General features: G+C 40.6%; 1 protein-coding gene across 22 annotated transcripts in view; it reads right to left on the bottom strand.

Moving 5' to 3' along the window:
- NRXN3 (neurexin 3) overlaps window positions 1–16,794 on the bottom strand; it is a 1,739,678-nt gene that overhangs the window by 1,310,426 nt on the left and 412,458 nt on the right. For 13 of the 22 annotated variants that reach the window (XM_060262988.1, XM_060262985.1, XM_060262968.1 and 10 more), the window contains 3 exons: window positions 13,469–13,776; window positions 4,618–4,641; window positions 2,652–2,813 (listed from right to left, as the gene is read on the bottom strand). In XM_060262988.1, coding sequence (XP_060118971.1) covers window positions 2,652–2,813; window positions 4,618–4,641; window positions 13,469–13,776 — 494 coding nt within the window. The remainder of the gene's footprint in view (window positions 1–2,651; window positions 2,814–4,617; window positions 4,642–13,468; window positions 13,777–16,794) is intronic. The other 9 variants (XM_060262987.1, XM_060262986.1, XM_060262972.1 and 6 more) reach the window with 1 other exon arrangement.

The raw sequence follows: 16,794 nt of genomic DNA on the forward strand, positions 1-16,794 counted from the left end.
TGCTTTAACATTGTATTTGTTCTGTGTTCTTGAATTTGTTTACAGTTTCAACCTTATTCATGCTTCTGTAAAGTGCACATAAATTTTCTCACATCTTTTTATTGTCCATTTGTACAATACTACGTATACTGTATGGCCCTCTTAAAATGTGCTTCTCTGATCAACAATATATTTTCAAATATCTCTTTAATCAACTTCACGAACATTGATGACTTTTTTGCCCCCACAAACAACTTCTGTTTCCATCCACTTTTGTGGCAGCCTTCACTGGACTATAATTAGTGCCTGAGCTTTAACTGAATGCCATCCTACCTCCCCCTTCTAATTTGCTTCATATATTTTTCCTCCTTGTTATATGGTTTGCTCTGCTTTGTGCATTGCCACATTTTTGGAGGAAGGGAGGTATGGTAAATACTATTTAATGCTTTTTTGTCATAATTGGTATACATTTGTATTTTCACATACCTTATTTTATTAGTTTTCTAAGTTGATGTTTATTTTCTTCATTGTAGGTGCCACTTTCAAAAATTGAGACTTTTTTCCTCTCAGATTTTTTGTTTATGCATTCAGATTCATAACTTTCATTTCTTCTGTTCAACTTCATATAATTTCTTTTCTACTTTAATGAACTGCTGCTCTCTGAATTTGGACACTATCATTTTCTACTTGCCAGTGTCATATTTTCTTTTTAAAAAAATATTGCATATTAGTAGACAAAGAAGAAGATGATTTTATACCCCGTTTTACCCTATCTCTTAAGAAGTCTGCAAGTAATTTACTATCTCCTTTGCTTACTCTTGCCACAACAGTTACCTTGGAGATAAGTGGGGCTGAGAGTTTCGAGAGAACTGTGAATGGCCAGCAGGCTTCATGCAGAGGAGAGAGAAATCAAACCCAGTTCTCCAGATTAGTGTCCACTGCTCTTAACGACTATACCATGTTGGCTGTACACAGTGGGATGACTTCTGAATGTGGATGGTCACGGTTCAGGGGGGGAAAGGACCACAGTGATTCAAGTCCTGTGGGGTTTACGGGCCCAACTAGACCAGGAACCTCTACACTTAAAAGACTGGGTCATGGTCCATTTGGTCCATGCAAAAGCCATTTTTGTGCAAAGCTGTGTGATGAACAAGTGAAGGCAAGCCACAAGTTGCCATTTGGCCATTTGTGCCACGTGGTTTTACATAAGCCATTTAAAATTTAAATGGCCTTTTGTGCAAACTTGCATGGCATGCAAGCGAAGGTGAGCAGTGATTTCACCCACTTCCAGGTGGGTGAAGCTGCCACTCAGCTTTCATCCATGTGCTGTATGGCTTTACAGAAGCCATTCAAAATTTAATTGACCTTTGTCCAAAGCCACACAGCACACAAGTGGAGGCGAACAGCAACTTCACCCACTTTTGAGCGGGTGAAATTGCTACTCGGCCTTCACTCATATGCCACATGGCTTTGCAAAAGCCATGTAAAGGGAACATATTACTTTTCAACAGCTTTTTCAAGCCTCACTGACACAGACCTTACAAAACTCCTTGGATGGTTGCGGGAGGTCCAGGTTGGTGAGAAGGGACAGACTGGGCTCCTGGACCATGAATTGGGCCCCAATCTATGGAAAAATTAGGACTGTGGTCCAGTCCATGCCCATTCCTTCTCTTGACATAAAGAAGACTGCAGATTTATACCCTGCTCTTCTCTCTGAATCAGAGACTTAGAGCGGCTTACAATCTTCTATATCTTCTCCCCTCACAACAGACACCCTGTGAAGTAGGTGGGACTGAGAGGGATCTCACAGCAGCGGCCCTTTCAAGGACAACTCCTGCGATAGCTATGACTGCAATAGCTATGACTGGCCCAAGGCCATTCCAGCAGGTGCAAGTGGAGGAGTGGGGGAATCAAACCCGGTTCTCAAGACCTAACCACTACACCAAACTGGCTCTCCTGACTATTGACAATCTTGATAAAGCAGGCATATATAGAGAGAGAGATAGTGGCTAGAAAGAATACCTCCAAGCAACATCATGTACACCAGCTTCAGTTGCATGATGAAAGAAAGATGAGCTGTATTCAGTATTTTCACCATTATTTCTATTGTAATTTTGCTCTCCTTCCTTTTTATTCCATTTCTGTGCTGCCCTGTATCTTTCCATTTGCTATCCCATGGGCTATCTGTCTCTATATTCTATATTTCCTCCTTCAGAAAAGAGTGAGGTTCAGTTGGCAATCTTCCCTTTGCTCAAAAGTCCCCAAAGTTTGAAATGGAGAGTTTTTAACAGGCTCCAACCCTGGTTTGTTTTCCTCAAGGTATATTGAGGCTATGATGAATTTGTGCTTCACTTCTGTTTCCTCATCTATCTTCACTGTCTCTTGTCCCAGTCACAGGTTGTGAATGAACCAAGACTACGTGACGATTTCCTTCATCATATGCCCATAGTTGAACACTAACTGCTGCTGAATCAGTTGATAGTTCAAATGACAGAAGTTTGGCAATAGAACACAAGGTAATGGCTACATGTTTCCATATACAGTCAATGCCATCCAAAGATGATTTGAGGTATAAGCATGAATTTCAATATCTCCACCTGATATTCAGGAGCAATGCACACAAAAAATGGTCACTGCCAAATAAATGAATGTTATGGGTTTGAAAACATTACCTCTTTGAGGCAGCCCATAAAGTTGTTGCTGATAGGAGAACCAGGTAAATCAGCTGTACTGGGGCTCCCACCCACGTAGAAGAAGTCATCAGAGCCTAACATGGTGTAGTCTTCTTGGGTGTAGCCAGTGGTGGTGAGGATTCCATCCACAGAGATTGTCACCTGTTTGAAGAACACAATGGACAAAACAAAAAAGAAAAGAAAAAACAAAATTCCCAGCAATGACCTTACAGTTCTTATAAGAGCAAGTCATCTCCCCTACTTTTTGATGTAACTTTTGGGATAAGTTTTGTGGAGGTTTGTTTTGTTTAGCGCAGCCCAGTTCCATTTACTGGTCTGTTTTTCTGCCCCCTGAGTTCAGTTCCTCAGTTGTCTGCTTTGTTTATTTCACCAACAATAAAGCCAAAGAGAGCTACGCTACCTGCCAGAATGCCTTCTTGCTTATTCAGGCCAGAAAATGGAACTGTTCTTAGAAGAGAGAAAGAGAACTTATCTGAATTGATTTTATGATTAATTAATCATTATTTGTAGTGATTATCGTTAGTAACGATCGTTAGTAAAGACACTAATGAAGACGAAGTTGATATATTTGATTTTGCTTCTTTTTTTTGTGCACGGCACACTGACGGTCATGCATTCAGGGAAGGGAGGGAGGGAAGGGATCTCACTTTCAATACATTATGGATGAGCATGCTATGTACCTACAGAGACACACACCCGCCACCCGCCACCGCAACTTAAAAAGAAAAAAAAGGAAGTGAAATAAATAAATTTGTATTAACTCAAAAATGTTATTAATAATCATAGAAAAGAAATAAAATCAACTACACACCAGCAAGTGTGAGAGTTTGAAAGAGAAAGAACAAAATGGCAAGCGTGCACACACACCATATTTTCACGCCCATGCCTGTGATTTTTTGGAAAGGAAGAATGAAAGATTCTGAAAAAGAGAGAGAGAGAGAGAGAGGAAGGTGGACTTTCACACTTGCATGCAGTCATCAAAAAACAAAAACAAAAAACCCAACTAAACTATAAGAAAAATCATCTAAACACTAAAAGAACTTGAAAAAAAAAGGTCCAAAAGATTCCAAATCCCATAACACATGGAAGGTGAAGGGAGACAGAAGGAGAACAAGGGAAGGAGGGTGGTGAAATTGATGTGCATTTGGTTTAAAGGTTATTAAGTGATTGGAAGGAGATATGGAGAAAAAGAGATTGAGTATGGTGGGATGGGGCAAAATGGAAGAGTAGGTGGGGCTTAACCAGATGTGGGTATGCCATGCAAAGTGTGTACTGAAACAAACAACTGGCTGAGCTCCTTTCGCCATGGCAAGTGGAAGTCAAAGAAAGAGAGAGGGAGAGTGTGAGAATTTGTGAATGTGTATGGGAAGTTGACAGGAGGAATTGGTTAGAATGAAGTTGGGAAGAAGAGGAACTCTGGCCAGTTTTGCCTACAACAGCCATTGCCACAACAAAAGGATGAGGGGAAAAGGTCGGCCTCACCACAACAAACTATAGGCCCTGACATGGTTGTTGACTTAAAAGCCTTCAGAGAATCCAAAGCAACAGAAAGAGAAGGAGAGAGCAAGGAAGATAAATAAAAAAAGAGAGAGAGAAGAGAATAAAAATAGCAATCTACTAAACAGCAAAAATATTTTTTAAAAAAGATAGAAAACTGAAGAAGCCAAGGAAAGAGATGATCAAACCCCATTTCCAGAACTGTTGTGTTTGTTTGTTTGCTTCTTGTTTTTTTTTTCTTAAAGAAAATGGTTTTTAAATAAATAAATAAAGAGGAAGAAAGGTGTTTACAGCAAAATCAAAAGAAAAACAAAAGGGGAGAGATAAGTATAAAGGGGAGGGGAAAACAGGGTGGTAGGGAATGGAGAGGTAAAGGCAGGTAACACACGGCAAACCCAAAAAAAGAGACAATAAGAATGATATCTACCAGACAATGTAGTTTGTTTACCATAGCGTGTCCAATGCCTGAGTGCTTTGCGGAAAAGGGGGAAGAAAGGAAATTAAAAAATTGTGAACAGAACGATTGTTAATTAAAATAACTAAAAGCAAAGATGAGTCGTTAGGGTGTTAGTACATTAGTCGGTTAGTAAAAATGACACATTGCATGAATGGTCTAGTGTTAGTCTTTCAAAAAAAGGCGTGGGGCGCCCAACACACACAGAGTGAGAAAGAGGACAATATGAGCAGGACTGTCTGGGAAACCATGCCATATAGATTGTTAGGAGGAAGGGGGCTACCTACCCCTTCCCGTTCTCTTTATACAGAATCTAGCCATCCCACTTTAAGATATGTTAGCAACACTCCCCACTGCCCACCATACTGGCTTTTAAAAAAATCAGAGAACATAAACAATACTTACTTTCCAAAAAGCCCATCAGTGTGTTTATTCCCCATCCACCCGACTCCACCCACACAAATATGTACAACCATGAGAGATCCCAGCACTGTTCCATCCCAGCCCATTTCTCTCTCCTTTCAGTGATCCCAGTCACAACTACCCTCAGGTGCTGTTCAGTTACTCTAACCAACCGAATATATCTCTTGGGCGCAGGCTGTTGATTGACGATTCCCTGTGGTTCTCCTTCCCGTCCCCCAATTTCCAGATTTCTTTAAAGCAGATGGACTGGTGACTCTCAGGAAAGACATACAGAACAAGAGATATTGGACTAACAGAGACAATGTGTAGCTCACCTGTGATACTCAGAAGGATGGGGAGAAGCTTCCCTAATAGTAGAAGGCATGGTGACTGCTTGCATCAGATATTTTGGAAGAAAGGGAAAGAATGTTGATAGAATTCAGCATGTCTGGGGGTGGGGGGGATGCCTTCATTGCTCACTGATAGGCTTGCACAGCCCAGGATACTGTCAAGAATACTTTCAATTTATGGAGCAAGAGGTGTCCTCTTCAGTATAATAATATTTCTGAAAAATTGCTTTGGTCTTTTCATTACCTCAAGTTTCATACACAAGTAGTTAATACAGCTGCATAGTTGTTAAGAAGGATGCTTTCATCTCTTGTAGCAGCTTCTCTGCTTCGCTTGGGGCCACTCATATTATTAGCATGATCATGTAGCCCATAGAAGTTGCACATTCCAGGATTTGCTGTTCAACCAATAACCAATTGTTGTTCCAGAAATACAGGAAACCTAATTAGGAATGATATTGCAAAGGAACAAGCTGCTTGGGCGCCCCTGATGCTGGGAATAATTCCCTGAAGGATTTTACATTTAGGTTCAACAGGCACCTTTCAGGGAAGTTTCCAACATGGGGTAACATGCACTAGAAAAGGGATTAGTGTTATATACTGACTGAGTCTTTTCAGAGCCTGTGAGTCTTTTAAACTACGCACAGGTGATAGCTGTTTGGAAGTGCTGGAAGTTAGTATGAACACAGCATTGTTATTCATGGTATGTATATGCAGCCTACTGTTGCCTCTGGTAAACATGTTCTACAGACTTTTGAAATGTTTTAAAAATTGCAGTACTCATTTATCTAGAGTTAACAGTGAGGCAAAAGAAAAACAACCATGTATGTCCAGCCTGGAACTCATTGAACTGGTGTCAGTCCAACTACTTGCAAAATGGACTCCTACAATACTTTAATGTGTCAATTTAGCATTGTATAGGTGTTCAGTCAGTTGGGGGAAGGCAGATGCGTTACCGCAAGACAATGTACTCAGTATGCTGATTTTGTTTTCTTTCTCCTTCAATGGTGAAAATAAATAAAAGTTAGAGTCACTTTAGACATTCACTCCATTATGTGGAGGTGCTCATTTTCACATTGTTTTTACAGAAGTTTTTCCACATGTGATTAAAAAAAATGTTTCACAGGTGCCCGTTGATCTTTGCTTGTCCCTCATGGGTACTCTTTCTGGAGTGGTTTGTGTGGGAACAATTGGGTTCATATGGTTAATATTGTGTAATTTTTTTACCTAATGGGATTTTATTAGAACGCAAGAAGTGAATCTACAGGACAATAAAGACAGGCTTATCTTGAAGGTGAAACAATCTTCCTTAAATTAGTTAAGGGCCAAGAAAAATGCAAACAGTTAGGATGATATAGAGGACAGAATACTGGACTAGGAGCAGGGAGATGAGGGTTCAAATGACTGAGTAACAATGGAGCAGTCAATATTTCTCAGTCCATCCCAGTTGCTGCTGTGAGGATAAAATACATGGGATGTATGCTCCTCTAAGTTCCTTGGAGAAAAGGCCAGGACTAAAAAAACCCCATTAAATAAATAATGGTTCTACCCAGAAGTATAGCTTGTAGGGAAATTGATACATGTCATAGAAGAAAAAAGGTAGCATGACTAGCAACAGAAGTAGGGTGAGTAAAACTATGCAGCATGTAGAGAGAAAAGAAATCAGCACAAATAAATATGCAACTGTCAGAAAGGACCATAAGGAAATGACTCATAAAGGACAGTAACTGCAGTATAAGTAAATGTATAAAGTGACACTTAGTGTGCATTCACACTACACTAAATAATGTGTTTTGCAACTGGATTTTTACTGTGTAAGAATAGCAAAAATCCAGTTGCAAAACACATTATTTAGTGTAGTGTGAATGCACAATTAGAAAAGCCTCTTACCATTAGAAATATTATTGCTGCTCCCTCAATTTGATATAGGAGGGTAGAAGGACAAGCAATTGTAATGGTAAGAACTGGAACAGGTGTCCCTTTTTCAGATCTCCTGCTCTCCCTCATAAAATACATTGCATTCCAAAGAGAAAAAGAGAAACCCTATTAACAACCTTCTTCTGAAATACTGGTGAAATATATCAGTTATTTTATTATGCCACAAAAAAATTGCACAATTAAAAAAAACTTATTAAAAATTAACAGAATGAACTTTAAATTGACATTAGCAATAAAAATATATTAAAATTACAAATGGACCAGTCATTATATTCTTCCAAAAAACATATATTATCATGACCTGTTTTACTTCTAGCTAGGATTCTTGTTTTAACCCTCATTTCTAGTCTTGATGGACTTGCCTTTAAAGATTTTGCTACTATTTTTAACAATAGTAGATTGCCTGGGATTTTGCAAGTAAGGGACTACATTGGCTTATGATGTAAAACTGTATATTTTTAGTTCTACTATCACTCTCTAGTATTGAAGATTTATTGATTAATTGTATGTACCAAAACTTGTGCCATTTGTCTTTGTATTTTAATATATATGAAGAATGCTGCTGAGCCTATAGTTGCCAACTTCCATTTAAGGACTGGAGTTTTCCCAGAATTATAACTGATTGCCAAATGTAGGGTTGCCAAGTCCAATTCAAGAAATATCTGGGGACTTTGGGGGTGGAGCCAGGAGACATTGGGGGTGGAGCCAGGAGACATTGGGGGTGGAGCCAACAGCAAGGGTGTGACAATCATAATTGAACTCCAAGGGAGTTCTGGCCATCACATTTAAAGGGACTACACATCTTTTTAAATGCCTTCCTTCCATAGGAAATAATGAAGGATAGGGGCACCTTATTTTGGGGCTCATAGAATTGGTCCCCCTGGTCCAATCTTTTTGAAACTTGGGATGCTATACTGAAAGTTTGGTGCCTCTATCTCAAAAAACAGCCCCTCCAGAGCCCCTGATACCCGCAGATCAATTCCCCATCATTCCCTATGGGAATCGTTCATGGAGGTGCATGATGGCTGTGGGGGCGGGGCTTCCCCCACCGGCCAGCTGGCTGGGGGAGGGGGAAGCCTGTAAAACCGGGGGATCCCCCTCTGGGACCTGGGGATTGGGAAGCCTAGCCAAATGACAGAGATCAGGTCCCCTGGAGAAAATAACAATGTCGGTGGGCAGACTCGATAATATTCCATAGACTAGAGAACAAAAGAGAGTCCTTCCCTAGAAACTGCAAAAATCTCCAGGAATTTCCCAAGACAGCATTGGCAACCCTAGCTGAGCTCTCCTTCCCACCTTCCCTCCATGCAGCAACCACTGTATTTCTTGGGAAGGAGTAGAGAGAGGAAAAGGAGACAGAGAGAGTCTGTGATCCCTCTATTCCATTGTACACAGGAAAGTCCTCAGGGCTATAGTGTACATGTTGATACTGAAGATGCATATTAGAATTGCATTTTGGGTTTAGGGTTTACAGACTTTGGCTGGATCACTAATTATGAGCTGATCTATATATGTATCAAAACCACACAATGTTAACTCTTACTGAAAAAATTACTTCAGATTACAAGTACAGATATAGCACTCTATCACGGTTCACTGTTTTCATACTCTCACACACCTAGCACATAGGAAACAAACAGCCTAAGAAGAAAAGAAAAAAATTAAGGTAGCTGAGTTCCTGATGTGACAGTTTTCAAAGTGGGGATTATTTTTTTCCTCTACAGGAAGTATGAAGTTTTACAGTTCAGCAAGAGTTGCCACAGGTGATTCTGCAGATGTGTGTAGATTTCTAATTTATTTGAGAAGAAAAATTAGGAAGGCAGATACTTATGCATTTGTTAAAACATTATCTGCACCTAACAATTCTCAATGCTACCCTCCCCTAGTCCTACACTTTGAACAGGCACAGTTCTGGCAAGCCATGAAGATTCAATTGTCCTCTGGACACTGCATGTCACTGAAGGAAATCACCAGAAAATAATCCCAACCCCAGAAAATAACATACACCATCAACCAAAGCAGTCAATGAAGCAGAGACAGAACTGTAAAGAGTAGTCATTCTGAAAATATTTTTAAAAACCCAATATGGGTAAAATGAATACATGATGTTAGATTTCCAAATTTCAGTTGAGTCTGACAGTTTTCTACTGGACTGATGACGATGTTTGAGGAAAGTGAAGTTATTAGGCCCATCCACCACATCAGGGACAAAATGAACATCTGTACCTAATACAGTGGAAGCAAATGTTGCCTTCAGCGGCAACCCTGCAATCCCATATAATTTTGAGCAGAATTTAGGCTGACACCATGCACTCTTTCTGCTTACACACAAATGTATCAAATAAGAACAATAATGCATTGTTCTGCATCCCTTGATTTGATACATCAAAAGTGTCATTCTTAAAGCTGTGGAATTCCAACTACTGAACTACAGGAAGTTAGATGGAAGATCATTATATGGAAAGCATAGGGCATGGCAGTGTATGGCCAGTGCTCTTCCACTAGAAGAAGATGACAACATTGGATTGATATTCTGCCCTCCACTCAGAGTCTCGGAGCGGCTCACAATCTCCTTTATCTTCCTCCCCCACAACAGACACCCTGTGAGGTGGGTGGGGCTGAGAGGACTCTCACAGCAGCTGCCCTTTCAAGGACAGCCTCTGCCAGAGCTATGGCTGACCCAAGGCCATTTCAGCAGGTGCAAGTGGAGGAGTGGGGAATCAAACCTGGTTCTCCCAGATAAGAGTCCACACACTTAACCACCACATCAAACTGGCTCTCACTACCAAAATCTTAGCAGGCCCTACCAGTCACAGCTGATCCCATTCAACATACTATGCAACCTATATTTAGTTGTTTTTTTTTTGCTTTGGGCTGATTATCTAGAAAGTAGAGACTGATGGATTTCCCAAATCAAATAGGGAGCCAAAGGATGTATATTATTCTTTTGTTTCTAACTCTATGCTAAATCTTACATCCTGACTGCAAATTTTGCCTCAAACCTCAAAGCTACCTTTCACAAGTGGTAGCCAAGACAGTAGGCAGGGATACCTGCATCTCCGCCTCTTTTTATGTTTGGTTTTATGTCGTGATGCCGCACAAAGCTTTCTGGTGCACTGCCTACTTAAGAGGTCACCCCTAGACCCATGAAGAAAATGGAGAGGGTTTCTGAGAAGTACTTAAAGATATATAAAAAAGTGAATAATGTATTAGAAGCAGGAAGTTTTCCATTGGGTCTCCCCAATGTAAGATGAACCTCCACAGGTCATAGGGATATTATGCAGAAGTCCTGCAAGGCCTCTACACTTGTATTCCAAAAAGAACATGTCAAAGAGACAGCTGAACTGTTATTTTCAACCAACAAATCTTTAAATATCTCCAGACTTTGAAAACTGCATGGAAGTAGCTTGGGGACAAATGTACACACGGAAAAGTAATGTCACTAGACTAGGTAGCACTTTTAGAACAGAAACATGAAATAACTGAGCCAATAACTCTGGTCCATAGCCTGCTAACATCAGTGCCAGAAACTGGAAAGTAGCTCATACAGTGCCAATCTCATTAAAAGGCTGCAAAAAAAAATAAATGGTCTAAATATGCAAACAATGTATATTAGAAAAAAAGAGAAATCATGCCTCAAAAGTCCAATAGAAGAGAAAGAGTCAGTAAGTGGATAATATGGTGTTCTGCTACTATTGGGGATCTAGCCAGAATGTAACATGAGCACAGAAAAATAGGTCTCATCACCAAATATATGTAGTGATAGTGCACAAAATTGCCATATAGCACAGAATTTTATCGGGTAGCATCATAAACAGAGGATGACCCCTCTGAGCATTATCCAAATGGATTTCTGGCATTACAAAATCCACAATATTAATGCAACCTCATCTATATCTAAGATGAGCCAATTTCAAATATTCTGTCACTCTGCAGTGTGACAGAGAAACAAAATGCACATGGGTTTTAGTAGCTGGGATAACTGGAGACAGGGAACAAACTGTCTCATGCTAATGTTGTCCCTTCATCCCCTCCCCACCCTCCTGAAATAAATGGCAGCCATTCACTTACATGGAAGAAAGTGCTACCCTTAGAGTTGACACTGCAGTGAGGACACAATTTCTGACAATGAGTAGCTTGGACCTAACTGATAAGGATGCTGCAGAAGGGAAGGGTTATAGTAACGTAAGTATTTCATGTGCACGTATCATAATGACGGGCCTTTTGCTAGTGTGCGTTAACAGCAGTCATCATGGGATTGTGACAGGGAGGCTAGACAGACAGCCTTGTCCCATTTGCCCACAATAAAAGGTTGCTTCATTATAACAAAGCAAAGTGTTGCATACACCAGCCGAAATGCACATATCTGTAGGGATCAGATAGAAGACATTTAACAGCTTTTGAAAGAGACTGAAGGATCTTATCATGGTTCCAAAAATAGTGGGTAGTAAAACGGCAAATGCAATTGGGCTGTTGCTTGAAGTACATATATTTTGTTTCCAATTGCTTATATTCAAAAGGAGAAGAGTGAAAGACCCTTCATTAATAATTAGGCATCCCTCCTATTCAACTATTTATTTGAAAAGTAGTCCAGCCCTGTTCATCCAGAAGCACATTCCAAAACATTAAACGTTCAGGTGAGAGCAAGGGATCATTCCTGTATCTCTCAAGCCATGCAAAATAAAATTATAGTGTAAAGAAAATTATGGCTCCTAGAAACTGTAAGACTTATGATTCTTAAAAGAAAAGAGAACTCAATTGCTGGTCTTATTTAAGGACTGCTGATATGGAAAGGTTCTGGGAAGTGAGCATAATTATGCAAAGAAAAGCCCACAGGGAGAAAAGATTTTCTCAGCCCTTGACTGTGATTAGTGAATACCCTTAGGCATGAGGATTATTACTTTCTACTAGTGTAAACATTCCCCGAGGGCAGCTTTTTCAATCTGTAAGTTGCATAAAGTGAACAGAGTTAACATTCATGGCAGCAAGTAAAATAAATAGCCTATGTTTTGCTTATATCAACACGTACAAGTCTGGATGGCTACATAAAAAAAAAAAACAGAACATAAAAGTATTAATTTAAAAGAATCTTACCTCACAAGCTATTTACACAGCATTTATCAACCAATAAGCCCCCAAATAGTTTACATATGCAATGTAAAGCTCATTTGTCATGTGGCAGATGGACTCAAACACCTGCTATATTCACCAGTTTTCAGAAACAGGGTTATTTAAACAGATCTTACCTAAAAAGTGCATATATTTTATTTTATGAGTGAAAGAGAGAAGTTCCAGTATTCTAAAACGGCTGTTTCAGTGATTGTATCACCTGACAGAGCAGTGGAATTACAAAGGGTCAAGAATCAGGGTGGGGGATGCTCTTCTGTGGTGGCTTTGATTAGTAGGTCATTCCATTTTTGAAGTCTTCACAAGAAGGAGTAGACAGAGACAAAGCAGCAGTGGCTCAGGTTCATTAACGAAAAACCAAAGCAAAGAAATAAGGAGATCTGGAAAAAGTACGACTAGTTCAGTGCATAAGGATAAAATAAGTACATCACACACAAAAGAAAAAAGAAGACCATAATGGCAAACCAAAGGCTGAGGTCACCATCCCCTGGAAAAGTTCTTCTGCACAAGCCTCTTCAAATGCCATTCGTTTTAATTGAGTTTGTGCAGGACAACTTCTGAGTGGATTGTGCCCCTTACAGAATTAGAGTAATGACATCATGGAAATGGTTAAATCAATTAACAGGACATAAAGGAGAAAAAAAGGGAGTGGGTAAAGCAGCTGCGAAAATAGTCTCCATTCCTACTCGAATTAAATGCAACAAGAATGTTACTGATAAGATTGAAATGTAATTAAGGGAATAAGAAAAGAAAGGGGAAAAGAGCAAAGGAAAAGAGAGATGAAAGTGAAGTCAAATCACAAAATCGTATTGTTAAATCATATCAGGGGAGGGGGGGGGAAGAGAAAATTATTAAGTGGAAATGAAGATATTGCAATGAGGCTGTTACAGTAAATTAACGATCACTATGATTTCCTTCCCGTTACAAATGCTTCAGCACTCCCACCCTGAGCCCCACATATCTAAACAACTGCCCCAGCTTCAATATACTAGATAGAAGTCTTCACAGCATACTCTCTCCTCCCCCATTACCTGCCGCAAGTTGCGGGTCACTTTAACTTCATGCCAGCTGTTGTCATTAAATTTGCCGCGGTCACTGACTGGCTCCACAATGGCCTCAAAGGCTCCAGACCCCAGGTTAATGATCAACGAGACTGCACCATCTTTCAAAGCCAAGTTGACGTAATCTGCTGACTTGCCAGTGTGCAGGATAAGCCCGTTGCGTTGCCATGTCTTGAAGGAGAGGGTGATCTCATCACTGCTGCTTTGGATGGGGTTCTGGGAGAGGTCATAGCACAGGTATTCAGACCCACGGAATGTGGCAACATTCTCCTCTCGTGCTGTAGGAAGACAGAAAAGAAGACAAGAAGGTCAAGTCTTCTTTCAAGTAAATAAAGGAACTCTTCAGAATTTGTGAGATGTTTGTATGCATTCTTGTTTTTGAACTGCAGCAACCAACAGAAGTGTTACATGCTTGGCACTGAACATATAGAAGAACATCCTATTCCTGTTGATGTCCAGGAACATTAGAAACTATGTAGGTCAACTACAGTAATCGACCTCAGAGATCAACTCAGTTATTGTATTTGTTGTTACCTACACTAAGCGGTTTTGACATCTAGAAGTCGAAACTCTAGATATCAGAAATAAGAACAGGCCTAATTTTGGGCAGGAGCCCGCAGGAGCAGAGCTTCAGAACCTCTAAATCAGGGGTGTCAAACACATTTGTTATGAGGGCCGAATCTGACATAAATGAGACCTTGTTGGGTCGGGAGCCATGTTGGGCTGGGCCATATGAGTACTTATTTAAGATTAGGTAGCAGAGATATAAACTTTATAAAAGACACAAACATAATTAGCGATTAAAAAAACATGCTTAAAACATTAGCACTTATTGGTCTTAAAGGTGCTTTCTTTGTATTTCTCCCATGGAATCAAGGGAACGGGGCAAAAGAAGCTCTGGCTCTTTCCTTCCTTCGCCAGGGGACCAGGAGGGATGGAACCTCAGCCAATAGAAGGAAGAAAGGCTTGGCTCAGTAGCACTACTGTGGGATTGAGACAGCCTGGCAAAGCAAGCTCTGCCTCCCCAAGGGAGGCACCTCAACCAATAGAGAAAATAGAGGTTTTGCTCTGTAGCTCCTGTGCAATTGAGCAAGTCTTGCAAAGTAAGCTGTTATGCAGAAGGAAGCAAGAGAGAGGGAGAAGGAAGCAGACAACAGCCAGTTGCTCAGGGGGCTGATAGGAGTCCTCTGGGGGCCTGATTTGGCCCCCCAGGCTGCATGTTTGACACCCCCTGCTCTAAATTTTATTGTGTTCTTTCTTACAACACCCCTCCCCCAAATACTTGCTTTTGGGCTCCATTATTTAACCCCCCTGTGAGAATTTTGCTGAACTTTAGGATTTGACAAACATATAAAGCAGACAGATGGAAATCTTCAGTATGTCACTGTGGCCACATAAGAGAAAATAATATTTGAAGTATGATGGCAGGAAAGTTTTATTATGACAATTAGAATTCAAGAAGCATTTTAAGGTAGATGCTGAGCTGATATAATTTAGTACACCTTCTGGTGATGTCAGGTGTGTGTGGCCTATGCAAATGAGTTGTGCTAATGAGCTCCAGCACCTCCTTTTTGACAAGATGACCCCTGGATCAACAAATTCCATTTCCAGATGGCATTCTTAGGAGTTCTCCTGCACCAAGAATTCCAAGTCTCTCTCAGAGACAACAGTTCTTCACTTTAACTATCAACAAGTATGTGGAAAAGAGGGAGATTTATCAGTTAGTCTTACTGTGATTGTGCAATCGTCTAACAGATAACTTAATTTGAATAATTAACAGCTTCTGACAAATTGCTCTTTAGCTACTAGGGTTTTCTAAAATCAGCTAATAACTAAAAATTATCTTGATGGATTTTCACCCTGGTTTTCATTCATTAATGAAACAGCACAAGCTACACAAGATCCTACTACCATGCTGGATAAAGAATGCAAGGAAAGACAGGTACAGTCAAAGTATGAATGTAAGCTGAAAAAAGGACTCTCTGGGAGTAGCACAGTTGTACTAGGCAAGATTGCCAAGGACATATCCATATGCAATGGATTTTGTACAGGGATCCATTTGAGTCCACACTACAGTTCTTAGCTGATCCCACTCATAAAAAAATCAGCCTATAAATGAGTTAACAGGTGCCTTGGACAGCATATAACACTGTAATCTTTTTAAAGAAAAAAAGGTATGAATCTGCTCATTTTCTGTATGGGAGAGATCATAGGATTCTGATGTAAACCTTCCTGAATTCCATATCATAATAAAACTATGGGCGTTTTCGCACTGAAACCAGTTTCCATTTGCGCCGCAAAAGCCGCGGGACTTTCCGGCTCTTCCGGGTGCTCCGCGGCAATTAGTGCGAAATCCGCGCCGATCCTGCGCGGTGAAGAGGGGCGTCGCTGCTGATTAAGGTCAGTGCGAAAACAGCCTATGAGTTTACTAGCACTCCAGAGACCAAACAAATTTCAGGGTATGAGCTTTCAAGAGTCTAAGCTCCCTTCATCAGATGTGATTTGGAATGACAATCTCAAAGTCTTTACATGCCTGTGAGAAGGTGGGAGAGGTGTTGCAAAGAAGAAATTAAGGGTGCAGAGGTACAATGTGCACTGTGATCATCTTGATTACAGCTGATACCCTAAAAATCTTGCTATAAGACACCAAAATAATGGGCTCCTATCTAGCTGTTCCACTGTAGACACCCATGGCTGCCCACTGAAATGGTATTGTAAGAAAGGTGGAATTATATAGAAAAAATAATAAATACTAAGCAACACAAAGCATCTAAACTTGAGCACATACAGTCTTCCTTCCTTCCTTCCTGCCTTTCTTTCATGTGTGGGGTTGTGGTAGTAGTCACAAAATGAACAGTGGGACTGGGCTCTCTTTCTCACAGCTTCACAGACTCACCGGGAACAGCTACATGGCTCTGTCAGCTTGCCCCACCCCCATTCAGCCATGCTCCTACTGAGACTTAAAGGCACACATACCTTCCAAGTTTCCAAGCTTCTTCAAAGCCTTCCAAGGTGGAAAGGTACATAATGACTGTTGGGACAGCGCTTCCCCATTCTGTCCAGCTGGCTGGCAGTGGAGAGGAGCCTGCAAAACCAGGGGATCCCCCACTGGGACCTGGGAACTGGCAAGCCTACCTCCCCCGCAAGCCCCCAGCTTTTCTCCTCTCTGCTACTATAATTTCCTGGCCTAGTCATTTCTGATCTAAAGGAAGGAAATGTGTAGCTATCAAGTAAGACATTCACTTTATACACCTGCAGGTACTTCTGATCAAATAGCTAAAGTCTGAGGTCAGATG

The sequence above is a fragment of the Heteronotia binoei genome, chromosome 21 (assembly GCF_032191835.1).
Source record: "Heteronotia binoei isolate CCM8104 ecotype False Entrance Well chromosome 21, APGP_CSIRO_Hbin_v1, whole genome shotgun sequence".
Taxonomy (NCBI): Eukaryota; Metazoa; Chordata; class Lepidosauria; order Squamata; family Gekkonidae; genus Heteronotia; species Heteronotia binoei.